General features: G+C 38.6%; 1 protein-coding gene across 2 annotated transcripts; it reads right to left on the bottom strand.

The window, feature by feature from the left end:
• Positions 1-540: 540 nt before the first annotated feature.
• On the bottom strand, positions 541-16,623 carry UBXN2B (UBX domain protein 2B). 2 transcript variants are annotated; one of them, XM_074551286.1, is made up of 10 exons: positions 16,465-16,623; positions 13,521-13,621; positions 11,950-12,021; positions 10,292-10,451; positions 8,724-8,801; positions 7,270-7,379; positions 6,660-6,797; positions 6,369-6,530; positions 5,521-5,534; positions 541-4,248 (listed from the first exon to the last, which is right to left on the bottom strand). In XM_074551286.1, the coding sequence occupies exons 1-10, from the start codon at positions 16,588-16,590 to the stop codon at positions 4,136-4,138; spliced, it is 1,074 nt and encodes a 357-aa protein (XP_074407387.1). In that variant the 5' UTR covers positions 16,591-16,623; the 3' UTR covers positions 541-4,135. The 2 variants fall into 2 exon arrangements, with proteins under 2 accessions (XP_074407387.1, XP_005479378.1); XM_005479321.4 differs by lacking the exon at positions 5,521-5,534 and having other exon boundaries at positions 541-4,206.
• Positions 16,624-19,354: the final 2,731 nt, after the last annotated feature.

The following is a 19,354-nucleotide window of genomic DNA, read 5'->3' as shown; positions in this document are numbered from 1 at the left end:
GAAAAGGTTTATAAATGCAAAATAGTATCTCTTCCAGAATAATTCCCTGAAGGATTTTTAAAAATTTAATTTTAATACAGTTAAGAATTTCTCTCTTGATTTATTGTAATGCAGTGTGGAACAACAAATCTACCTTCCCATATCCCTGAAAAAGAGCTAAACCACATAACTTGTAGATCACATATTTAACTCCAGAGCAGACAGCTCCTAGTGAACAGAAAAGAACTCTCCTCATTTCTCAGTTTTAGATGAAAAAGTTTTTAAACATAGTTTCTTTGCTTTAACGTTCAGATATGCTGCCAGGGAGCTCTTATATTATGGGCAGAACAAGACCAGTACTAAAGGAGAATTAAAACTTAGAAGTGTAAGAAGTTGAGTTCCAGTATCTGAGTTCTTTGATATTCAGCTGACTTTTTTTGGAAGGCTTGTAAAGGAAATTTTGAATTCATACAGTGATATACATAACATCTCCAGCCCTTTGAATATGAAACATACACCAGAATTTATTAATTATGACTAGACAAAGGCAAAGCAAGTTGCTTTTCAAAAACGAAGCCATCTTTTTTTACTTTATTTTACATCAGTACCAACCTAAATAAATTTGGTATAATTAAGACAAATCTTACAGAAAGCCAGCATAACAATAAAATTTAAACAAACAAAACAAAACAAACAAACAAAAAAACAACAACAAAAAAGAAAGTTGATTTTTAAGGCTGCTTCATTCCAGTAGTTCAGCTATTGAAAACTGTTTTTGAATTTCCCTTTGAGAATACCTGAATTAAATTTCCAGCTTTGTGGAAATTTAATTAATTTAATTAACAAGCTTCTAATTAGTGTTATGCTTTCCTCCCTGTGAAGTAACTGCCCACTTTAAATCACCTCATCCCTGTTAAGTTACCTGTTTAGAGTTTTTTTAAGATAAGAAATTTAACTTAGGACCAAAGACTCAATGGAAATGCTCTCTCAAAAGAGAGGTCGTTAAGAAGCAGAACCAGCATCATAAACTCAAATTTGATCAAGTTCATTAATTACAAACATAGGGATTAAAATCATCTCCCAGTCACAAAGTCAATTCTGTAAACCTCAAATAGGTGTAGATGGTTCTGCTGCACTGTTTTCATCTAACCCCATATCAGGGCCAGTGCTTTCCAGGCTAAATAGAAGCAGCCCCACTTTTATTGTTTTCAGGACCCATTGCAATTATACCCATCCTACAAAAACACCAGACATGCTTTTGGCAGGCCATTGTTTCAGCATTTTCCCCACCTCTTGCTGCTGTCTCACCTGCCCAGAGAGCAGCACATGCCTATGCTGAGGCCTGCCAGCTTTAAGCAGCATGGGCAAGGGGCAGATGCATCTCTGTCTCTTCTCCCTGCACAGCATAAGACAATTTAAGGACCATGGGACCTGTAACTTAGTGCAAGCAACTAAGCAGGGAGCTAGCAAATAGCTCCTCAGAGTACTTGTGTGCTCTTCCTTGCTTCATTTAACATTGGACAGATTTTCACCAAAGAGCAAGAACAGCATGAGAATACTGCTAATATATGCTAATTATACAAGTGTGTCCAGTAGTTTAATTAAAGCAGAATGCTTGCAAACATCTCAGTGGACTGCTGAGGAAAAAAACAAAACCCAAAGACTAACAAGGCTGTGTTTATCCAGAATCAATTATTACTGAGGAGCTTTCTTTAAGGAAAACATTCAGGTTTTGATTATTTGGCTCTTGTGTGATAAAGGATTTCTAGGAAAGTCAAGGAGAGATGAAGCCAGAGCCTTTCATAGGCTGCCTACAAGAGCAAGCAATAGGATTATTACCTCTATTTAAGGGAAACTAAATGTTACTCCTAAATATAGCAACTTTACTGTGAGAGAAAGATCATCATCCTCTACCAAGCTCTTTCTCTCTTGTAGCCAGTCTTAACTGCATATCCACATAGGTCTGCACTCAAAGAACATTTTTGTGCCAAAAATGCCAAGATGTTAGCTATAAGTGACAATTTATATAATAAAAATTATGACATAAAATTACGAGGTGGAAGATTCCATAGGCTTTTAAGTACTGAGAAGCATGAAATATTTAAACATAAGCATTGATACATTTTCTTAGTGCTAGACAAAATATTGTTAACTTCTGGGACCCCCAGTTACTCTCAGCTGCCATTAAACACTAAAATTCAACAGGTATTTGAAACAAAGAGACTGTGATACTGTGTACTTGTAGGTTTTGGCATAAGAGGCAAAAAACAATTTAGTTAACCCCTTTTCTTCATACATCACTGCTTAATCAATAATGGTCTTCAGAAGTAATAAGCAATGTAACTTTACCTGTATCCTGAACCAAAATATGCCCAAACCACAGACTGCCCAAATTGATATCACGAACTTTGGCCTCGCATTTACACAGAGAATTGTTTGTATATTGGATATAAAACACCTGCACAGTACATGACAATTCCTTTATGTTTAGGCTTAAATATGTGGCAGACAACACAATTACCACTCTATCACAACATAAATCTGGAATAACACAAGAAACCTTGTCTGTGATCTTAAACATAAAGCTTTAATTATTTAGCACATGAAATGAATTATGATTAAAATCATGCAGATATTCAGACTGCAAAACAAAATACTTTAAATACAACTGCATGTTTAAAATCTACTCAGTCAAATATCTACTTTGAGGTAAAAATGTAAGAATATAATAAGCAATTATAACCTTAACATAAATAAACAAGTATTGATATTTTCAGAACAAATTAAACATGGAAAACAGCAATTTTCAACACATATTGGTACAAGAGATACAGCCCACCTATACTCCTTCAGAGTGTGATCCACTCATCTGATATAAATCCAAAAATACTAAAAAACTGCATACTACTAAAGCACAGCAGCCAGTTTCCCCCAACATAAGACTCCTGTCTGCTTAGTGCAGTGTTGGGGCAGGTTCTTTTATAAAATATGTAATTTCAAAGATGAAGGGGTTTAATTATACAGCTTCCAAACAAGCACAGTAAAGAAAGCTGTACAACCAAATCCCCAGTGAATACTACAAAATATCTTTGGCCAAAATTCCAAATATAAACAACTGAAATTCAGGTCAAAAATATGTGACCAATTAACACGTTTATGCTGTCACTTGCATGCACAAAAGTAGACCAGTTCTGTGTTTGTGCACCTCAGTGTATTTTTGTTTGGGGTTAAGTAACTGTTTGGGTAAGGAGTCATGCTGTTGCACAGGGTCCAACTGCACACTCAGATTCGTAATGACCAGAGGCCTCCTGTAAATCACATAATTTCCCCAGATGACAGTGGTCTCTCACATTTCTCTAACTAAGAAGAAAAAAATTCATATTTATTTTCATCACAAGTATCACAACTAGATTACAAATAAGAACATTCTATTATAGTCTGCAACAGCTGAGGTTTGCATCTCCTGAACTGATTCACTCATACGAGCAACAATACAAGGAAAATGACATAAAAACTATCATATAAATATTATACTACACCATGAAACACTACAAATAGAACATACAAAAATTATATTAGGGCATTAATTATCTGTAAACCTATTAAAAAGAACACCTTAATATTAATACCATTTTCAAGGTAAACATAACCTACAGTCTAAGTTTTCAAATGGCTGTTTGTCAATGCAGCATAGAACATTTCCATAGTGCAAATCTTACCAACTCTATGAAAGATACTGTCCCCTTCAGAAAAATGCACCTTTCCCCACCCCCCTCAAAAAACTGAGTCACAAAGTCCTATCTCATTTCACATTTAGTATAAGATGTGGTTTGAAACACATTAACATACAGAACCTTATTTTTAAGACTGAAAATAACCTGAATAATATTGAGAAATTAAAATAAAAAAGTTAGATATGTTATAGCTGGAAGACATGAAATCCAAAAATATGATCCCTGGAAAAGAGGAAATAAAAAAACACTGATATCTCCTTTCTTTCATCTGTTGGAAACATATTGTATGACAGTACAGCAGGGTCCCTATGTTGTAAAACAATCACAAGATCACTTTAATTGCTGAAGAATCACAGTGTTAAGTATATCTGCTTCTTGTAGTGTCAGGCTTTCATCTGTTAGCTCTTTATTTGGAAAGGTAGTCACAAGAACAAAATCCGTTGTTGCAAAAGCTGGACGGGACTGGATAATGAAATCTCGAATATGCTTAATCCTGTGAAAAGGAGATGGACATGAAAACTCTGTATGATTCCATCTGACATGCATCTCTGAACATTAACATGATCAGAGAACACAAAACCATTAAGCAGACTAAACCACCAAGTAAGTTCTAGATTTCATATATATTTCTCTCTGATCCAGATGTAATGATTATAGCTCACAATTTTTTGGTTCTTGCAAAAAAAAATCCCCAGAAAAATGATAATGAATGTTGCTTGTTTCCTCAAATAAGAGAAACAAAATTTTTATCATGGAAGTATATTGCAAACTGATTCCCAACACAGGAAGTCAAGTAATCTCAACACCACTGTCAAAAGTTTCATTATTAATAGGTATATTCCAAAAAGGTGAAGTTGTTAGAAAGAAGAAAGAATCTTAAAATATATAGTCAGAGTGAAGAGGAAGCAGACAGGAATCATTAATGCACTTCAATAGCAAGAGCTTTCCCCTATTTTCACTTGGTAGTGAACTTCTGAACAATAGTTAATAAAACAGTCACATAAACAGTATAACAAGACGAATTTAATTTTTTAAGACATGGATAAAAAATAGTATTTTAGAGATAAAATCCTGAAATTTGAGGGTTTTCTATTAAGACATTAATAGAAAACTGAGAACATTAAGCTGAGAATAAATCTGTGAAGATCTTTTGTAATTAATAAATTGGCAAGTTTATTGTAGCCAAATAAGTAGTGATTTCTGCTTTCTATCAGTCTTCAAGGCCTTTGACATAAGTAATGCACTTTGCCATATATATGATCAAAATCAGCTGCTGAAGATAACCACAAAGATTCACAGTCAAGAAAAAGTTAATAATAATTAAACAAGTTCCAGTCAACACAATCTAGGTTGTTACAGATGTTACTGGCAAGTTTACCACTTCTATCCTTCCATGCAAAGAACAACAACTCAGCTACAGAGGCTCCCAATAAGCCCCGTGGTTTGTCTCAGACACTTCTCAGCAGATGCTGTGAAGAAAGGATCTGGGCCTGCACTCTCAGCATTTATTATCAGGTCTAAAGTGTCAAAAAGTACTGTTGTATCTTCCCCCCTACTCGTATCTCAGCTAAAATATTCTCACTGTGGTCTGTGTATACTGTCAGGTAAAAAACTACATTTTGTCCTTATTCTGAGCCAGAAGGAAAAAAGAAAACACATGAGCTCTCCATGTAACAATATTAACATGGAAATGGGCCCATGCCAACACCACCTCCAAGTCAGGATTCGAGCTGTAGCCATGTTCTAACACAACTGTGCAGATTTCAAATTAAGGCTGGCTTTAACAGTGCTAAAGCATGGGTGGAACTGCTGCCCAAATCTCTGTCCTCGGCCCAAAGATCTCTCAGCAGTGGAGAGCAGAGCTTTGCAGAACCTTGCACTAACATAACCTCATGGGGTTGGCCAACACTGTTTGTGGCACTGCCCCAACATCAACAAAACCGGTGCCAAGTTCTAATCAGCAAAGCTACTAACAAATCTAAAACCTCCATCAAGTTCACACACTGCCAATTCTTAGGAGATGACTATCCAAAACAGAAGTTAGCTCTCAGTATTTATGTCCTACCCACATGCTGGAATTGCAAATGAGCATGAAGTGTCTATATATCCTCCTGCATATGGGCTGCAGTCTACCCTTACAGCCCATGTCATGTTTGTCACAACCTTAAGTATAACAAGGTAGAAAGCTGGAATTCTTGATTATGGGCCACAGGATTTCTCTGCCCATAGTGTGGACTATATTCCAATTAAGACTATACTCCACACGTTGCAATAAAGTGCTTTCACAGTGTTTCCCAACTTATCCACCCGGTCCTCCCAAAGAGGGCCCAGGGCTGGGATGACTACATAGTGGGGCTATACAGATTTCAGTTGTCCTGGGAACAATTATAGCTTGTACTATGTCCTAAAAAAACGAAGGACATCATTGGTTCTAAAAGTTTGAACAGAAGTTGCAGTTATCAAATATATTGTGTTTCCAGAATTTTTGACAGTCAGTTTATCATATATCCATGTAATGAAAGTGACACAGAATGAAATATTTCAGCAAGGCTGGTGTTTCCCCCTTTTTGATGTCTTGCTGCGACTCATTTAATGACAAAACACAAACTTATTGAAATAGCTACTGTTACCTGCATGGATGCAGAATCAATTTACCTGTGTGTTTGATTAAATCTTTGTATTAACCGGCTTCCATCTGCTAATCTAATTTGAATTTTAGTTGCTGGCATGGAATCATCAATCAGAACAGGTGCATTAAGAATGGATTTCTCCTCCTCCTCTGGGGAAGAAGGTGTGCTGACTATTTCAGGTGTAAGGCTATAGGATTGGAAAAAAACCAAAGCAGATGTTACTAATGGAACCATGACAAAGTAGTCTGAAATTTTCAGTCACATGAATGAAACAGCATATGAATACAGAGCACAGAACAGATCTAGCTTTTTTCACCTTCCAAGCTTCTGCCCTTCGCCACTGAAAGCTTTGAATCGCAGTCTGGGCTTCACATATTCCTGTTCTTGGTGATCTTCCATATCCAAATTTACCTGGCCACCATGAACAAGTCGCTGCAGTTCCAAAGGAATTTCCCTGAATTATAAAAATAATACATTACAATAATTACACTTTCAATTACATTCTGAACTGTGAAATCAACCAAAAAGTACACACACAGTATGAGTCAATACTAAGATTATGTATACTTTCAAAGTCACATTCAATTGGTTTATGAATTGATTTCACCCTAAAAGAAGAAGAAAAAAAAAATCAGTGAACTAACAGTCAAAACCTAGAATATACTGACACCTGAATCATAGAATGAGCTAGGAAAAATTGTGAACATAAAAGCTGTTGTAGCAAGGATCATTCAGAGTTAGCCCATCAAAAGAACCAAAGTATTGCAAATTTTTAAGTGCCCCATGCATCTGGTGGCAAATACAGATCACATTTTATGGGTTCAGGCAAAGAAGAAATCTGGAAGTTTTGATAAGTGTGTGGAGAAAGGATTTTTGTTCACTTCACTTCAAAGACATACCTCAAAAAAGTTGTCATTTTAACTTACCCTCTTTTAACCGACTCAAGAAATTGAGCATTTGTTGGATCTGAATAGGATCTCAACTCGCCATCATCTAAACTGAATCCATTCCTCCACAGTTTCAGCAAAATTTGAACCTATGAAGTAAAACAAGTTAAAAAAAAAGTGAAGAAAGACAAAGAGAGCAGCACAATTTTGTACAGACTAGTTATAGAAATTTTGATGTACACTAAACAGATTTTGTACAACACCACAAACAAGAAGGCAAATGAAAAAATAATAACAATACCTTGCACTATAACTGTCATTGTTAGATTATTTTTTAAAAAGCCCCATAGTTACACACTACCATCTTCTTCTAGACCACTCTCCTACTTTGGGAAAAAGAATCTCTTAATCTGCTATCCATGACATAAAGTATGATACAGTGAGGGTGTAGTGATCTTCATAGTGTTCTAATTATTTCCAAAAATAGTAAACATTTTTACTGCGAAATTAAGAAATAAACCCATAAAATTACAAATTACTGCTGATACAGCAGTTACAGCAAAACCTACACTTTCCCCAGACTATTACATGCTGAGTTCCAACAAATCTGAAAGTAGCTCCATTCAGCTCAAAAGCTAAGAATCCTGGAAACCAGGCTCCTTTGCTCCCTTCTGATTTCGCTACATCCTACATGAAAGGTCCAGCCAGGGCTTTCCAGCTTCAAAACTTGCATCCTCTCTTCCTTCTAAGTGCTTTGCCATCCAGCAAAACTAGGCTTCCCCAGCCACTATAACTGGCCTTCCCTTAGAAAGCTATTTATGCTCCCAATTATGGAAAGCCCACTCCAAAAAGATTCTGGCTGGGTACAGCTGGCTGTTACTTGGAGTAGAAGGATTGCTGGAGACCAGAAGGCTCCTTGCGTGGCACAACAGCACCCCCTAGCCAGGACCACATCCTTTGGCCTTAGTAGCTGTTTCTAGACAAGCTGAAAATTTGCTTCAGCCATTCATAAAACTAGCAAAGTGCAGAGGACTGTTTTTCTCTTCACCCTCTCCTACACATCCTGCCTTTTAAGTGATAGGAAAGAAAGGCCTCAAGCCTGCTGCTTCCCCTTCCCTAGAATACCATCCATGCCCTCCAGTTTGAGATGGGGTGCTTTGCAAGCCACAACAAGAATCAATTCCTAAAAGCATTAAAATGTTACCACAGCTAAGAGAATCCAGGACAACACCTGGAAAGGACAACATTGGAAAGGAGGTGTGCTAAGAATTTCAAAGTAATTTACATCTGATAGCTCCATAATGGAAGCCTTAGGGGCATCCAATAAACATCTCTTTGGAAACTTCAACAATTTCTACTGAACACATAGCTAATACTTAGATATTATTTTCATCTCATAAACATAGTTACAGTAATACTGGCATTTCAAGCTGTAAACATGATTAAGCAGGCCTCTGTTGGAGGTTCAGTTTTCTGCTATGAATTTTACTTACATCCTGATTTTCTCCATATATGTATTCAGAGTGCTTTTGTGACGAGTCACCCAATCTGTATCCACCACCAGAAAATGACTGAAAAAATACAAAAAAAAAGCTTATAAAATAATTATCTAAAACAGTTTATCAAAATCCTTACTTAGGTGAAAAAGAAAAAAGATTAAAAAAGCCATCCACAAGCTTGCTTCTGAGATAAAAAGCAAGTACTGTTCTATCATCTATTTTCTAACTGGAAAATTATATCTAGCAGCCACAGTCAGACTAAGAAAGTTTTGTGACACATTTCAGCTTCTGTTCTGTACACTTTTTCAAACATAAGAATCATAGAATACTTCAGGCTGGAAGAGACCTTTAAAGGTCACAAACTTGAATGTTTCCAGGAATGGAATATGCACTACCTCCCTGAGGAACCTGTTCCAGTGTCTTAACACACTTACTGTAAAAAATGTCTCTCTTATACCTAGTGTGAATCTACCTTCTTTTAGTTTAAAACCTTTACCCCTTGTCCTACTTTAGGGCCTGCTAAAAAGTCTATCCCCATCTTTCTTATAGGCTGCCTTTAAGTATTAGAAGTCTGCAATGAGGTTTTCCCAGACCCTCGTCTTTTCCAGGCTGAACAATCCCAACTCTCTCAGCCTTTCCTCACAGGGGAGATGCTCCATTCCTCTGATTATTTTCATAGCTTTTTTCTGGACAACTCTAACAGGTTCATGTCTTTCCTGTGCTGTGGACCCCAGAACTGGATGAATCACTCCAGGTGTGCTCCCACCAGAGTAGGGTAGAGGGGCAGCATTCTCTTCCTCACCCTGGTGCCCATGTTTCTTGTGATACAGCCCAGGACATGTCTGGCTTTCTGGGCTGTGAGTGCCATTGCTGGGTCATGTCCAACTTTTCATCTACCACTACCCCCATGTCCTTCCCCAGAATTGCTCTTGATCCTTTCAAGCTCCAGCCTGTGCTGATACTGGGGGGTGCCCCGATGAAGACGCAGAATCCTGCATCTGGCATTGTTGACCTCATGAGGTTCCCATGAGCCCATTTCTTAAGCTTGTTCAGATCCCTCTGGATGGCATCCAAGCCCTCAGGCACATCAGCTGCAACACTCAGCCTGGTGTCACCTGCAGATTTGCTGAGGGTGCAGTTGACCTCACTGTCTGTGTTACTGATGAAGACATTGAACAGCACTGGTCCCTCTATGGATACCTTGTCTGGACACTGGTCCCTGTATGGATACCTGCATCTGGACACTGAACTGGTGACCACAACTCTAGGAGCAATTCTATAGGTAAGATTTAGGATGCAAATTTAGTCTGGTTTCTTATTTAATCAACTGTAATTAAAAACAAAGCATATAATTCCAGTTCATGATGATTTCTAATTATTTCCTCTGAAATTGTGTGGTCCTTTATTTTCTAGAGCAAGCTGTTTGGAAACAGACAATATAGAACCGTTTTGAGCAAATCTGCTATTTGTAAATTACAGAAAGAGACACTTGCTCTCCTGTGGTTTGATGAATTTCAGAAACACAAATGTAAAGAGAGATCAACACATTTCTTAACTTTTACCTTGGCTTTACTGAAATCACCAGATGCTCTCGAGGCTTCATCTAATGGGACAGCCCCATGTTCTTTTGCTTCCTTGAAGAGCTCAGCAACAATTTTACTTGGGTTTGTAGAAGCCCCAGAAATCTGTAATCCTCTATATTCTGAGTCACCTGAATAAAATCTTTAGAATAGTAATGCAAATAAGCAACAATGCCTTAAATAACAAGCATAATTTTTCTCTTTCCATCAAAAGAAAAAAAAATTAACAAAGAGGCAAATTTGGCACAAATCCTTTTCATTCTAATAAATGCTTCACTTGGTTCCAACTTTCTCAATAATCCAAGCAGCACTATGCTAAAGACATTTGACTAACAAAGAACCAAGGTGCCTTCTGGAACACATCCCAAAGATCAGAGGGCAAGGCCATAAGTTTTAAGTGAACACAGTCCTGATGGAGCTGGGTATTTTATATGACTGTCACCTACTCCCAGAAAGACTGATTTCCTCAGGGGTGTCCTGTGCATGGGACTGTGCCTGGATTGGACAGAATATAAACTCAGAGCTAACACCACCTTAGCAGAAAAAGTTATAAAACTGTTCTTGGAAAACCTGAACAGTGCCACAATTTAATGTTTTAATTCAAAGATCTAGCATACATTCATTCCCAACAGTATCAGAAACGGAAATTTTAAAATAAATATAATTAACATTTCAAGGCATTTTAGAACCTGCAGAAACTGTTGTGAAAGCTAATTTGTGCTTTTTTCTTTTCCTTCACAGCACCATTACTAGCTCTTGAAGACAAAATGTAAACTACAAATAGTTCTGTTCAAAACTGTATTTGTTTGATGATGAAGATCAAGATATTCCTCAAGAATTATCTAGAGAAAGGCACTACAATCTCTAAATACCATTGGAATAGATGCTGTAAAAAATCTGTAAATAAATCAAAATCTGGCAAACCTGATTGTTTTGCCTTTGATTACAGGAAGCATTAATAACTAATAACTGCTTTCCACTTTCCTCAACTTTTACATTTAACCATTTGGGGAAAGCAAGTCAATCCATGTGAAACTGTTTCTGAGACCAATGCCTTCACAATGTGTTGATTCCATCATATTTTACAATTACCAGAAGAGAGTATTGGGTATGAGGTTACTGCACAATCATACTGTTTTTATAATGCCACATAACTGTCAATCCCTGAGTGACATGTCTCATTTGTACAAAAAATCTGTGTTTATCACCCAACTACCGTTTATATGGAAAATCTTTAATTATTAGATTTAAAACAATGATTGTGGTAAGGATATGAAACAGGAATTCTTATCAGAATTTGTATTCAAGAAAGAAAGGAAGTACTCAAATATTTGAGCAATAGATACACAGAACAATTCAGGATTTTCAGAATGACAAAAAGGTTTTGAGCACAAGTGTAAGTTACAACCTTTACAACCATTCAGCATCTACAGGTCCTACCTCACTCCAGCCAGATTCTGCTAAATGTAATTTTACAACAGCACTGTACAGCTAACACTCTAGTAAGTCCCCTAGCTCTTTGCAGGACAGACCTAGCTCACATGCATTTTGAAAGAATAGGAGGGAGCAAAGTGTGAATGTGACACAAACCCCAATTACTTTCACAACTGTTGAATTGTTTTGTTTTGTTTTAAAATTACCTTTGGTTTTCTTTGTCATCACTCATGCTTCTCTCCGGTTTTCTCAATCTTTTAAGAGAATCCAGCTTAAGACTGCCAAGAGAACAAAAGAAAATATTTGAAGATGACTGGCACATAAATTTCATATCTAACTTCTGAAATGACTTCTTTTTCAAAAACTAAGAATATCGAGTTGTGTTTTCTGGTTTTTGGGGTTTTGTTTGGTTGCTTGGTTTTTTGGGTTTGTTTTGCTGAAGTACACAGCCATGAATGCTTCTCAGTGAACAAGGAGGAAAGAGCACACACATGGCAGTGTCATTTTGCATTAACAGTTGCACTGGATGGTCACAAAAGGTCAATTCCAACTGAATTATTTTTTTCTACCATAGAAGAGCAGCACTATTTCCATGCAATTAATGCACTGCTCTCATCTGAGAGCAAACTGAAGTCTACTAATTTTTCTCTTCCTTCTCACACAGATTCCAGTATGAATGGCAGCAAATAACAAGTATTTGCCGACTATTACACTGAAGTATTTGAGATATGGTACTGCAGCTTCTCCTTTCCTTGGGAGTGGGGAGTTTTAACTTCATGAGATGTACTGGGAAATTGAGGTGTTTGCTTTATTTGTTTTTAAACTTAGTTCTGTGTAGCTGGTTAGTCAGCTTAGGTGTGTTCACCGAAATAAACTAAAAAATCTCAAAACCCCCTATACTTCCAAATGTCCCATATTCTATCTCTATTCCTGAAGAGATTTCTGCATCTGCAGTGAACTTGAAGCATAACTAGTGACTAAGATTTTTTCTGTTGCCTGACCTCCTTTAACACTGAGATCCATACTGGCAGCAGTGATTCAAAAACAAGCCACATACAAGACTTGCTATGGCATCACTGTCAGTAGTTTTATAAATATTTATCTTCTTTAAATTATTTTTTTAATTAATTAAAATCTGGCAAGATAATTTTGTAAAAAACATCCAAGGCTATTCTGAATCTTCAAATGTTATGTGAACTACAAATACTGCAGCTTAGTAGTGTTCTAGGAAAAGCTGGACTGAAATACAGATATGCATCTTTCCTTCCACCTGCCCAACACATTCATTAAGAAGCCCTTCTTATTTCTGTCACCCCACAGGAACCTACTAATAATTTTTAGAATCACTATTTGTCTCATCAGGGACTGCCATAAATACAACACTGAAAGCAGTTCACTTGCCAAGTTTCACACAAGCTGCTAGTTTACTGAATTTTGAAGAAACAAAGAACTGCAGTAATTTTCTGATACAGTAAATTTCCAAATTATGACTGTGTAAAAAAAGACAACACAGCATTTTGGTTGTAGCACCTCACATGAAATGGGTTTAAAGTGTTTTGGAACACCTGGAATACTAATTGGTAAAAAGGCTCCTAAATAAATTTTAACAGCATTCTGAGAAGACACACAATGCATTATTGCAGGGATTCACAATTTTTTGATTATGAATTACTGTAGATTGCTTTTAATACTAGGAGGGATCAAGCAGGAATGACAAAGTTTTGTGAGCTAATAAGACACTTATCCACACATTTCTGAAAAAAACCCCACATCTTACCTCTGTGATCCCTTTGGGTTACTGATCTTTGTAGATGTTGGCTTGTCAGAACACAATGACTGTCTTTTAGCTTCATCTTCATATAACTCTGCCAAGGCCAGCTGGAGGAAACAAAACACATTTTTGTAAGTCTGTAACTCAAGAACCACATATTGCATAGAAATAAGACAAAAATTAATGAAATATCCATCTCTCCAGAAAAGTAGAAAAATCAACACAAGAAACCTCAACTAAAATTCATCTTCCATTGTGCTTTATGAAAAAAAACCAAACTACACAATGCTTAAATGCCATTATGACTTGAAACTTGCACTCTGCTATCCTTTAGTTTCCACTGCTTCATCAGCTACATAAAATCTGTATTAGATTCAGCCATGAGAGTAAATACATAAAGAAATATTGAGCATCAGCTCATTAATGGTAACAAATTGAAATAAAGCAGCAATCTAACCCTCTGATAGAAGCAAACAATAAATTTTACAAATATTTTACAGAGAAATGTAAAAAACAATTCAAATAAGCTTGTACTGGGATGAAGAACAAATTCAGCCTTGCTTGCTTGAATTCAAGGCATCACGCCACAAAAACTTACACAAACCCCAATGACTTTTTCCCAAAGATTCCCAAAATGCTGCCACGTCACTGGCAAGCTCGTTCTTAGAAATGTATGTAAGGGACCTGCAATGTCACTTCAGCAACCTTTCTTTTATCCTGAATAAGACTCTACTTTGTCAAATCATCTTTAGTTTTGTCCCCAAGCCACTCTGCTCACACTATGTGATTGACATTAATATTTTATCATATACATCAGAAAAGGTACTAGGCTACAATTTCATTACATTTTTATGCAGAGGGGATTTGTCGACGGAAGGAGACCAGGACATCAGTTTGATCATCACAGGCCTAATTTTATTGATCAGCACAGCGGGTTAAATACAGTTCGTAATTAACTTCATGCATATTGCAAAAGTTGAGCTCAGGATTGGTTAGTTACATATCAGCAGTTACACCTACTTTTACATTCCTATGGTCCTACTTTTGATACTTTCTACATATTCTTAGGAGATATTCAGGACTAATCTCTACTCCCTTTCTCCATGTTGCAGCAAGGCCACTGATTGCAAGCTGCTGACATCTCCTTTCAGCTTGCTGACTGCTGATTTCTCAGCTTGACCAGTGGCAATATGTCAGCATGGCCTTTCTCAGCTAACCAACTATTAATAAAGCTCTCCACATTAAAGCTCTCCACAGGGATACACATTAAAATAAAATGAAACCTCATCTGTTCTTGAAAACACATTGCTACAAACACAGGGTATTAATCCCATATTATTTTTTGTTGTTTTTATAATATTATGAGGTATTTCCTGCAGGGAAAAAAAATAAATATGAGGAATTATGTCCATTAAGAAAATTAAATTGAGAAAAGTGAGCCCCAAAAAATCTGCTGAAGGCCTCTATTCCATCTGAGGATAGAAGAAAATACTTTTCAGGTATGTAAAGCTGATGGGTAAGTCATAGACCACATACCCTGTGCTATCCCTAATACAAGGATTGAGAGAGCACGGAAGGGCATGGCCAGGTTTCTGTGCTTTCCTCATGCCCCCTCTCATATTGCGGCACCACAAATCAAGTACAGACCCAGGAGGGTATTTCTGTGGGGTTTAACACTTTATCAATAAGTATCTAGCCAAAATGCCAGCCTGCTTCAGCTGACTAAAACCTTACCAACTAAAAGTATTAACACAGATTTTGTTACTGTTACACGTTGTAGCAACAAAATAGCAACCCCAGAGAATAACACAACAGTAACACTGGAGAAGAGAAGGCTCCAGAGAGATCTCGCTGGGGCCTTTTGTACTTAGAGGGGGTTTGCAAAAAAAAAGGGGAGAGCAACGTTTTACATGGGCAGATAGTGATAGGACAAGGCTGAATGGTTTTAAACTACAAGAGGAGAGATTTAGATTAGATATTAGGAGCAAGTCTTTACTCAGAGGGTAGTGAGGCATCAGAAAAGATTTCCCAGAGAAGTTGTGGACGCCTCATCCCTGGGAGTGTTGAAGGCGAGGTTGGATGGAGCTCTGAGCAACACAGTCTAGTGAAAGGTGTCCCTGCCCATAGCACAGGAGCTGGAACTATATGACCTTTAAGATCCTTTCCAACTCAAAGCATCCTATTATTACAGCAAAATTAACCTTAAGAGGAACCTATGAAAATTCCAAATAGTAATCAAGAAAAAACCCATACACATCTTTCTCTGTCAATTACGTGTAATTAAATAGAACACGGGCAGTTTCAGTTACTAAGTTTCACCTGTTTTCCAATCAATTTTTTGCTAAAAGATTTTGAACCTTCATAAAGTGTCAAATCACATGCAAAAAAAAAAAAAAAAAAAAAAAAAAAGAAAAAGGAATACTGCTAAAAGGGTTTGTAATACTGCTAAAGGGTTTTTAAATTTAAGTACTGATGCTGAATTACATTTGTGATCACACTCTACTTTTCCCACATACACCTGGGAGAAGATCTTGTCCTTAGCCTTACACCACATCTGCACGGACTGACATTTCCATATGGGACAAGACATTCCTATCAATTAATCAGGAAATGCCATGGCACTTCAATAACTTCAAGGACAGTGAAAACCCAACTAGTGAAGTGTCGGGAGAGCCCCAGAACTGAGCACACACCGTTTCCTAAAGGGCCTGGTGCTCCTCCAGAGGCATCCTCCCCTTCCCAGCCCCAAAGGGGCGTGGGAGCTGAAGGAAGCAGAGCCGAGTGGGTGCAGAGGGCACGTCGGGGCAGCCCCGCGGGGGTCCCGCACACCGCCCGCTGCCCTCAGTGCGGGCCCGAGGGAAGGCCCGGGGTGGCCCCGAGGGAACGCGGCGCTCCGCCCGGCCCGGCCCGACCCCGCCCCGGGAGCGGGGCGGCACCTCCGCCCTCTCACCTGCAAATCCCGGGCGCTGGGCGGGCGGCCGCTGCTCCGGGGCGGCCGGTCCCTGCGGGCGCCGGCGGCCGGAGCCGCGGGCACATCCCCGTCCGGCTGCGCGGGCGCTGCCCCGCCGTCCGCCATCTTGTGGAGGCGGTGGCCAAGGCCGGGCGGGGCGGGGCCAGCGCCGCCATGGCAACGGGAGAGGCCGAGCCGGGCCCGCCGCAGGCCGGTGACCCCATCGTCACAACTTTACAGTGCTTATGCACCTCAGCGAACAAAGCTGTTAGCATTCGTTCGTGGCGAATTGCATAGCTTGTCTATCCGTCGACAAAGCCCTGCTTGCTGGTTGTATGTCCTGCTTCTCGTGCTACTTAGTCTGCAGGTGCAGTTCTTCCCTCCATTTGCGTCTGGGGTCCATTTTGGTCAAAGAGTTGGTGATTGTAGTCACCCACTGCCGGAATTACCTATCACAGAACCAAACAGGCTGGAACAGACCTCTGAAATCATCTTGTCCAACCTGTGACCAAACACCACCATGTCAACTAGATGATGCACTGTGTGTCACATCCAGCCCTCCGCCACCTCTCTGGGTAGCCCATTCCAATGTTTTATCCCCCTTTCTGTGAAGAAATTCTTCTTAATGTCCAAGTTAAATCTCCCCTGCCTCAGCTTAAGACTATGTTGTCTCATCCTTTTGCTGGGGAGAAGTGGCCAACTCCCACCTGGCTACAACCTCCTTTCAGGGAGTTGTACAGAGTGATAAGGTCATCCCTGAGAGTTCTTTTCTTCAGTCTAAACACCCTCAGGTCCCTCAGCTAATCCTCACAGGACTTGTGCTCCAGACCCTTCACCAGCTTTGTGGCCCTCCTCTGCATCCTTCTCTTCCCCCAGTTACTGCTGAGTTCTGCTGACTTCACTCCTGGTGGCTCTTGTCCAGACAGACCTTCCATCTTGGGAGTGTCTTCTCTTTTCCTTGAAACAGCTCCTTTTCCTTAAAATTTAGCATGATGCCATATTATATGGGATGTCTCTGCAGTCATTTGGGTTCAGCTGATCTGTGTGCCTTCCAAACTCCTTGTGTGCCTCCAGGCTGCTCACTGATGGGGCAGGGTGGGAAGCAGAAGCTTTGGTGTGTGTAAACCCTGCTCAACAATAGTCAAAGCACCATTGTGTTACCAACACTGGTTTTCAGTCACAAATCCAAAACACAGCATTTATGGAAAATTAACTCCAGCCTAGACAGGATGAAGAACTCTTGACTGTGACTGGAAGGCTAAATTGCAGTACTGTAAAGCTGTAGCTGTAGCCAGCTAACCATCCTCAGTTTTCTCTAGGGCTGTTCAGCCCAAACACCTGCTGCTTTCTAATCAATCTCTCTAGACCCTATTGATGCTGGATTACAGTCCAGAAACACTGGTAATTGTGGAAAATGGAGCTGGGATCTCATAGAAAGGTTTAAGCTGGACTATTAAACTCTGCACTTCATGCCTTCATAGTCAGCCAAACTCTCAGTGAGAATGCAGACAGAACATTCTGTCCCAGCCCACAAACAGCACAGGAAAAAGCATATGATCTGGTACCCAGTTCCATCTCAAGGGTGAATGGTGACACTGGTCTCTACACTGGTGACAATATTGTTCTTATGGAGTATGTAGATATGAATGATTGGGCTTTTCCTACAGAACTATATTGTGTCCTTGACAAAGAAGAATGGCACCATTGAGAAGATATATTCTATGTATACATATTTATATAACATTGCATATAAAATACATTTCATGCACCTCCCACATTCAGAACTTTATATGCTGATGACGTATGCTTGCAAAGAACTCTTTACTTGATGTAGGAAAAAATGGAACCTGAATAGAAATAGATCTTCCCTCAGCTGACTCCTGTACTTGAAGCATTCATGTGAGGACTATGCCAAGCACAAAGCTTTAGTCACTTTATTTCATTCAGCCTTCCTTGGGTTGATATGTGGTGTGCAGCTTCTGTCTAAGTCAAAATGTTCTGTGGTGATGCAGACTGAATTAGCAGAGAGAATGTCTAAACTGTAATCACTTTAAGAGCCAAATAACTTTATTATAAAATCTGTTTTTTATAATTCGGTGTTCCATATTTTGACAGGCGTATCCTTCGTAAACATTGGCATTATTCTTGTCTGTCTTTCTCTGTGATTGCCTCCTCTGCTTAAGGCTGTCAACAACATTTCAGGAGATCACCTGAATATAGATCAGCGCATAATTATTTTCTCAGTGGAATTTATATTGTCACAGATATCTGGAAATTTAAATTTGTGCAACGCAAGCATCCATTTTAATTTGCATAACATTATTCTTGTGACCAATGTTTTCTCACGCAGCTGTAGATTTAAAACAGTTAATTACTACCTGGCAGCTCTAGTTCTTTAATTAAATTTGATACTGTATTTTTCTTTATGTCTAAAACATGCTTCAACTATCCTAGATATTTTCCTCCTAGAGGCTAAAACTAGCAGCATTTACAACCTTCTTTTTGGTAGTCAGGTCTTTTTTCCCCAAAATTTCACTTCAGTGTCTGTGCTGTCCAGAAACAAACATAAAAACACAAATTAAAAAAAAATAAAAAGCACATACATGAAGTGAAAAATTCTCCCTGACAGAGTGTGGAGAATGCAGATAAGTAAGACAAAAACTTTTAAATGCACTTCTCAAATCCCAGTGAACTATAATATTTTCTTGATTAGTGAACTTGAATCTCACTTACCAAGAGGCAAATGAGTAAGTGCTGACATAGCATTTGTATTTAAATTAATTTGCTTTTTTTTTTTTTGCCAAAAATGCATAATCTTTTAAAAACTGGTTCTGTGACTAGTGGGCAGCAGGGAATTCACTGATGCTATTATTTCTCCATGAGTTTCAGT

The sequence above is a fragment of the Zonotrichia albicollis genome, chromosome 1, assembly GCF_047830755.1.
Source record: "Zonotrichia albicollis isolate bZonAlb1 chromosome 1, bZonAlb1.hap1, whole genome shotgun sequence".
NCBI classification, from domain to species: Eukaryota; Metazoa; Chordata; class Aves; order Passeriformes; family Passerellidae; genus Zonotrichia; species Zonotrichia albicollis.
This window is presented reverse-complemented; position numbering and strand designations above follow the sequence as displayed.

What these genes read in the sequence shown, in the direction of transcription:
- UBXN2B (XM_005479321.4), bottom strand. Translation starts at nt 16,590, where the DNA reads ATGGCGGACGGCGGGGCAGCGCCCGCGCAGCCGGACGGGGATGTGCCC. An exon ending in GTGATTTCAGTAAAGCCAAG is followed by an intron (nt 8,802 to 10,291) that starts GTAAAAGTTAAG and finishes GTATTTTTTCAG; the next exon opens with TCATTTTCTGGTGGTGGATA. An exon ending in CTTGAGTCGGTTAAAAGAGG is followed by an intron (nt 6,798 to 7,269) that starts GTAAGTTAAAAT and finishes TTTATAATTCAG; the next exon opens with GGAAATTCCTTTGGAACTGC.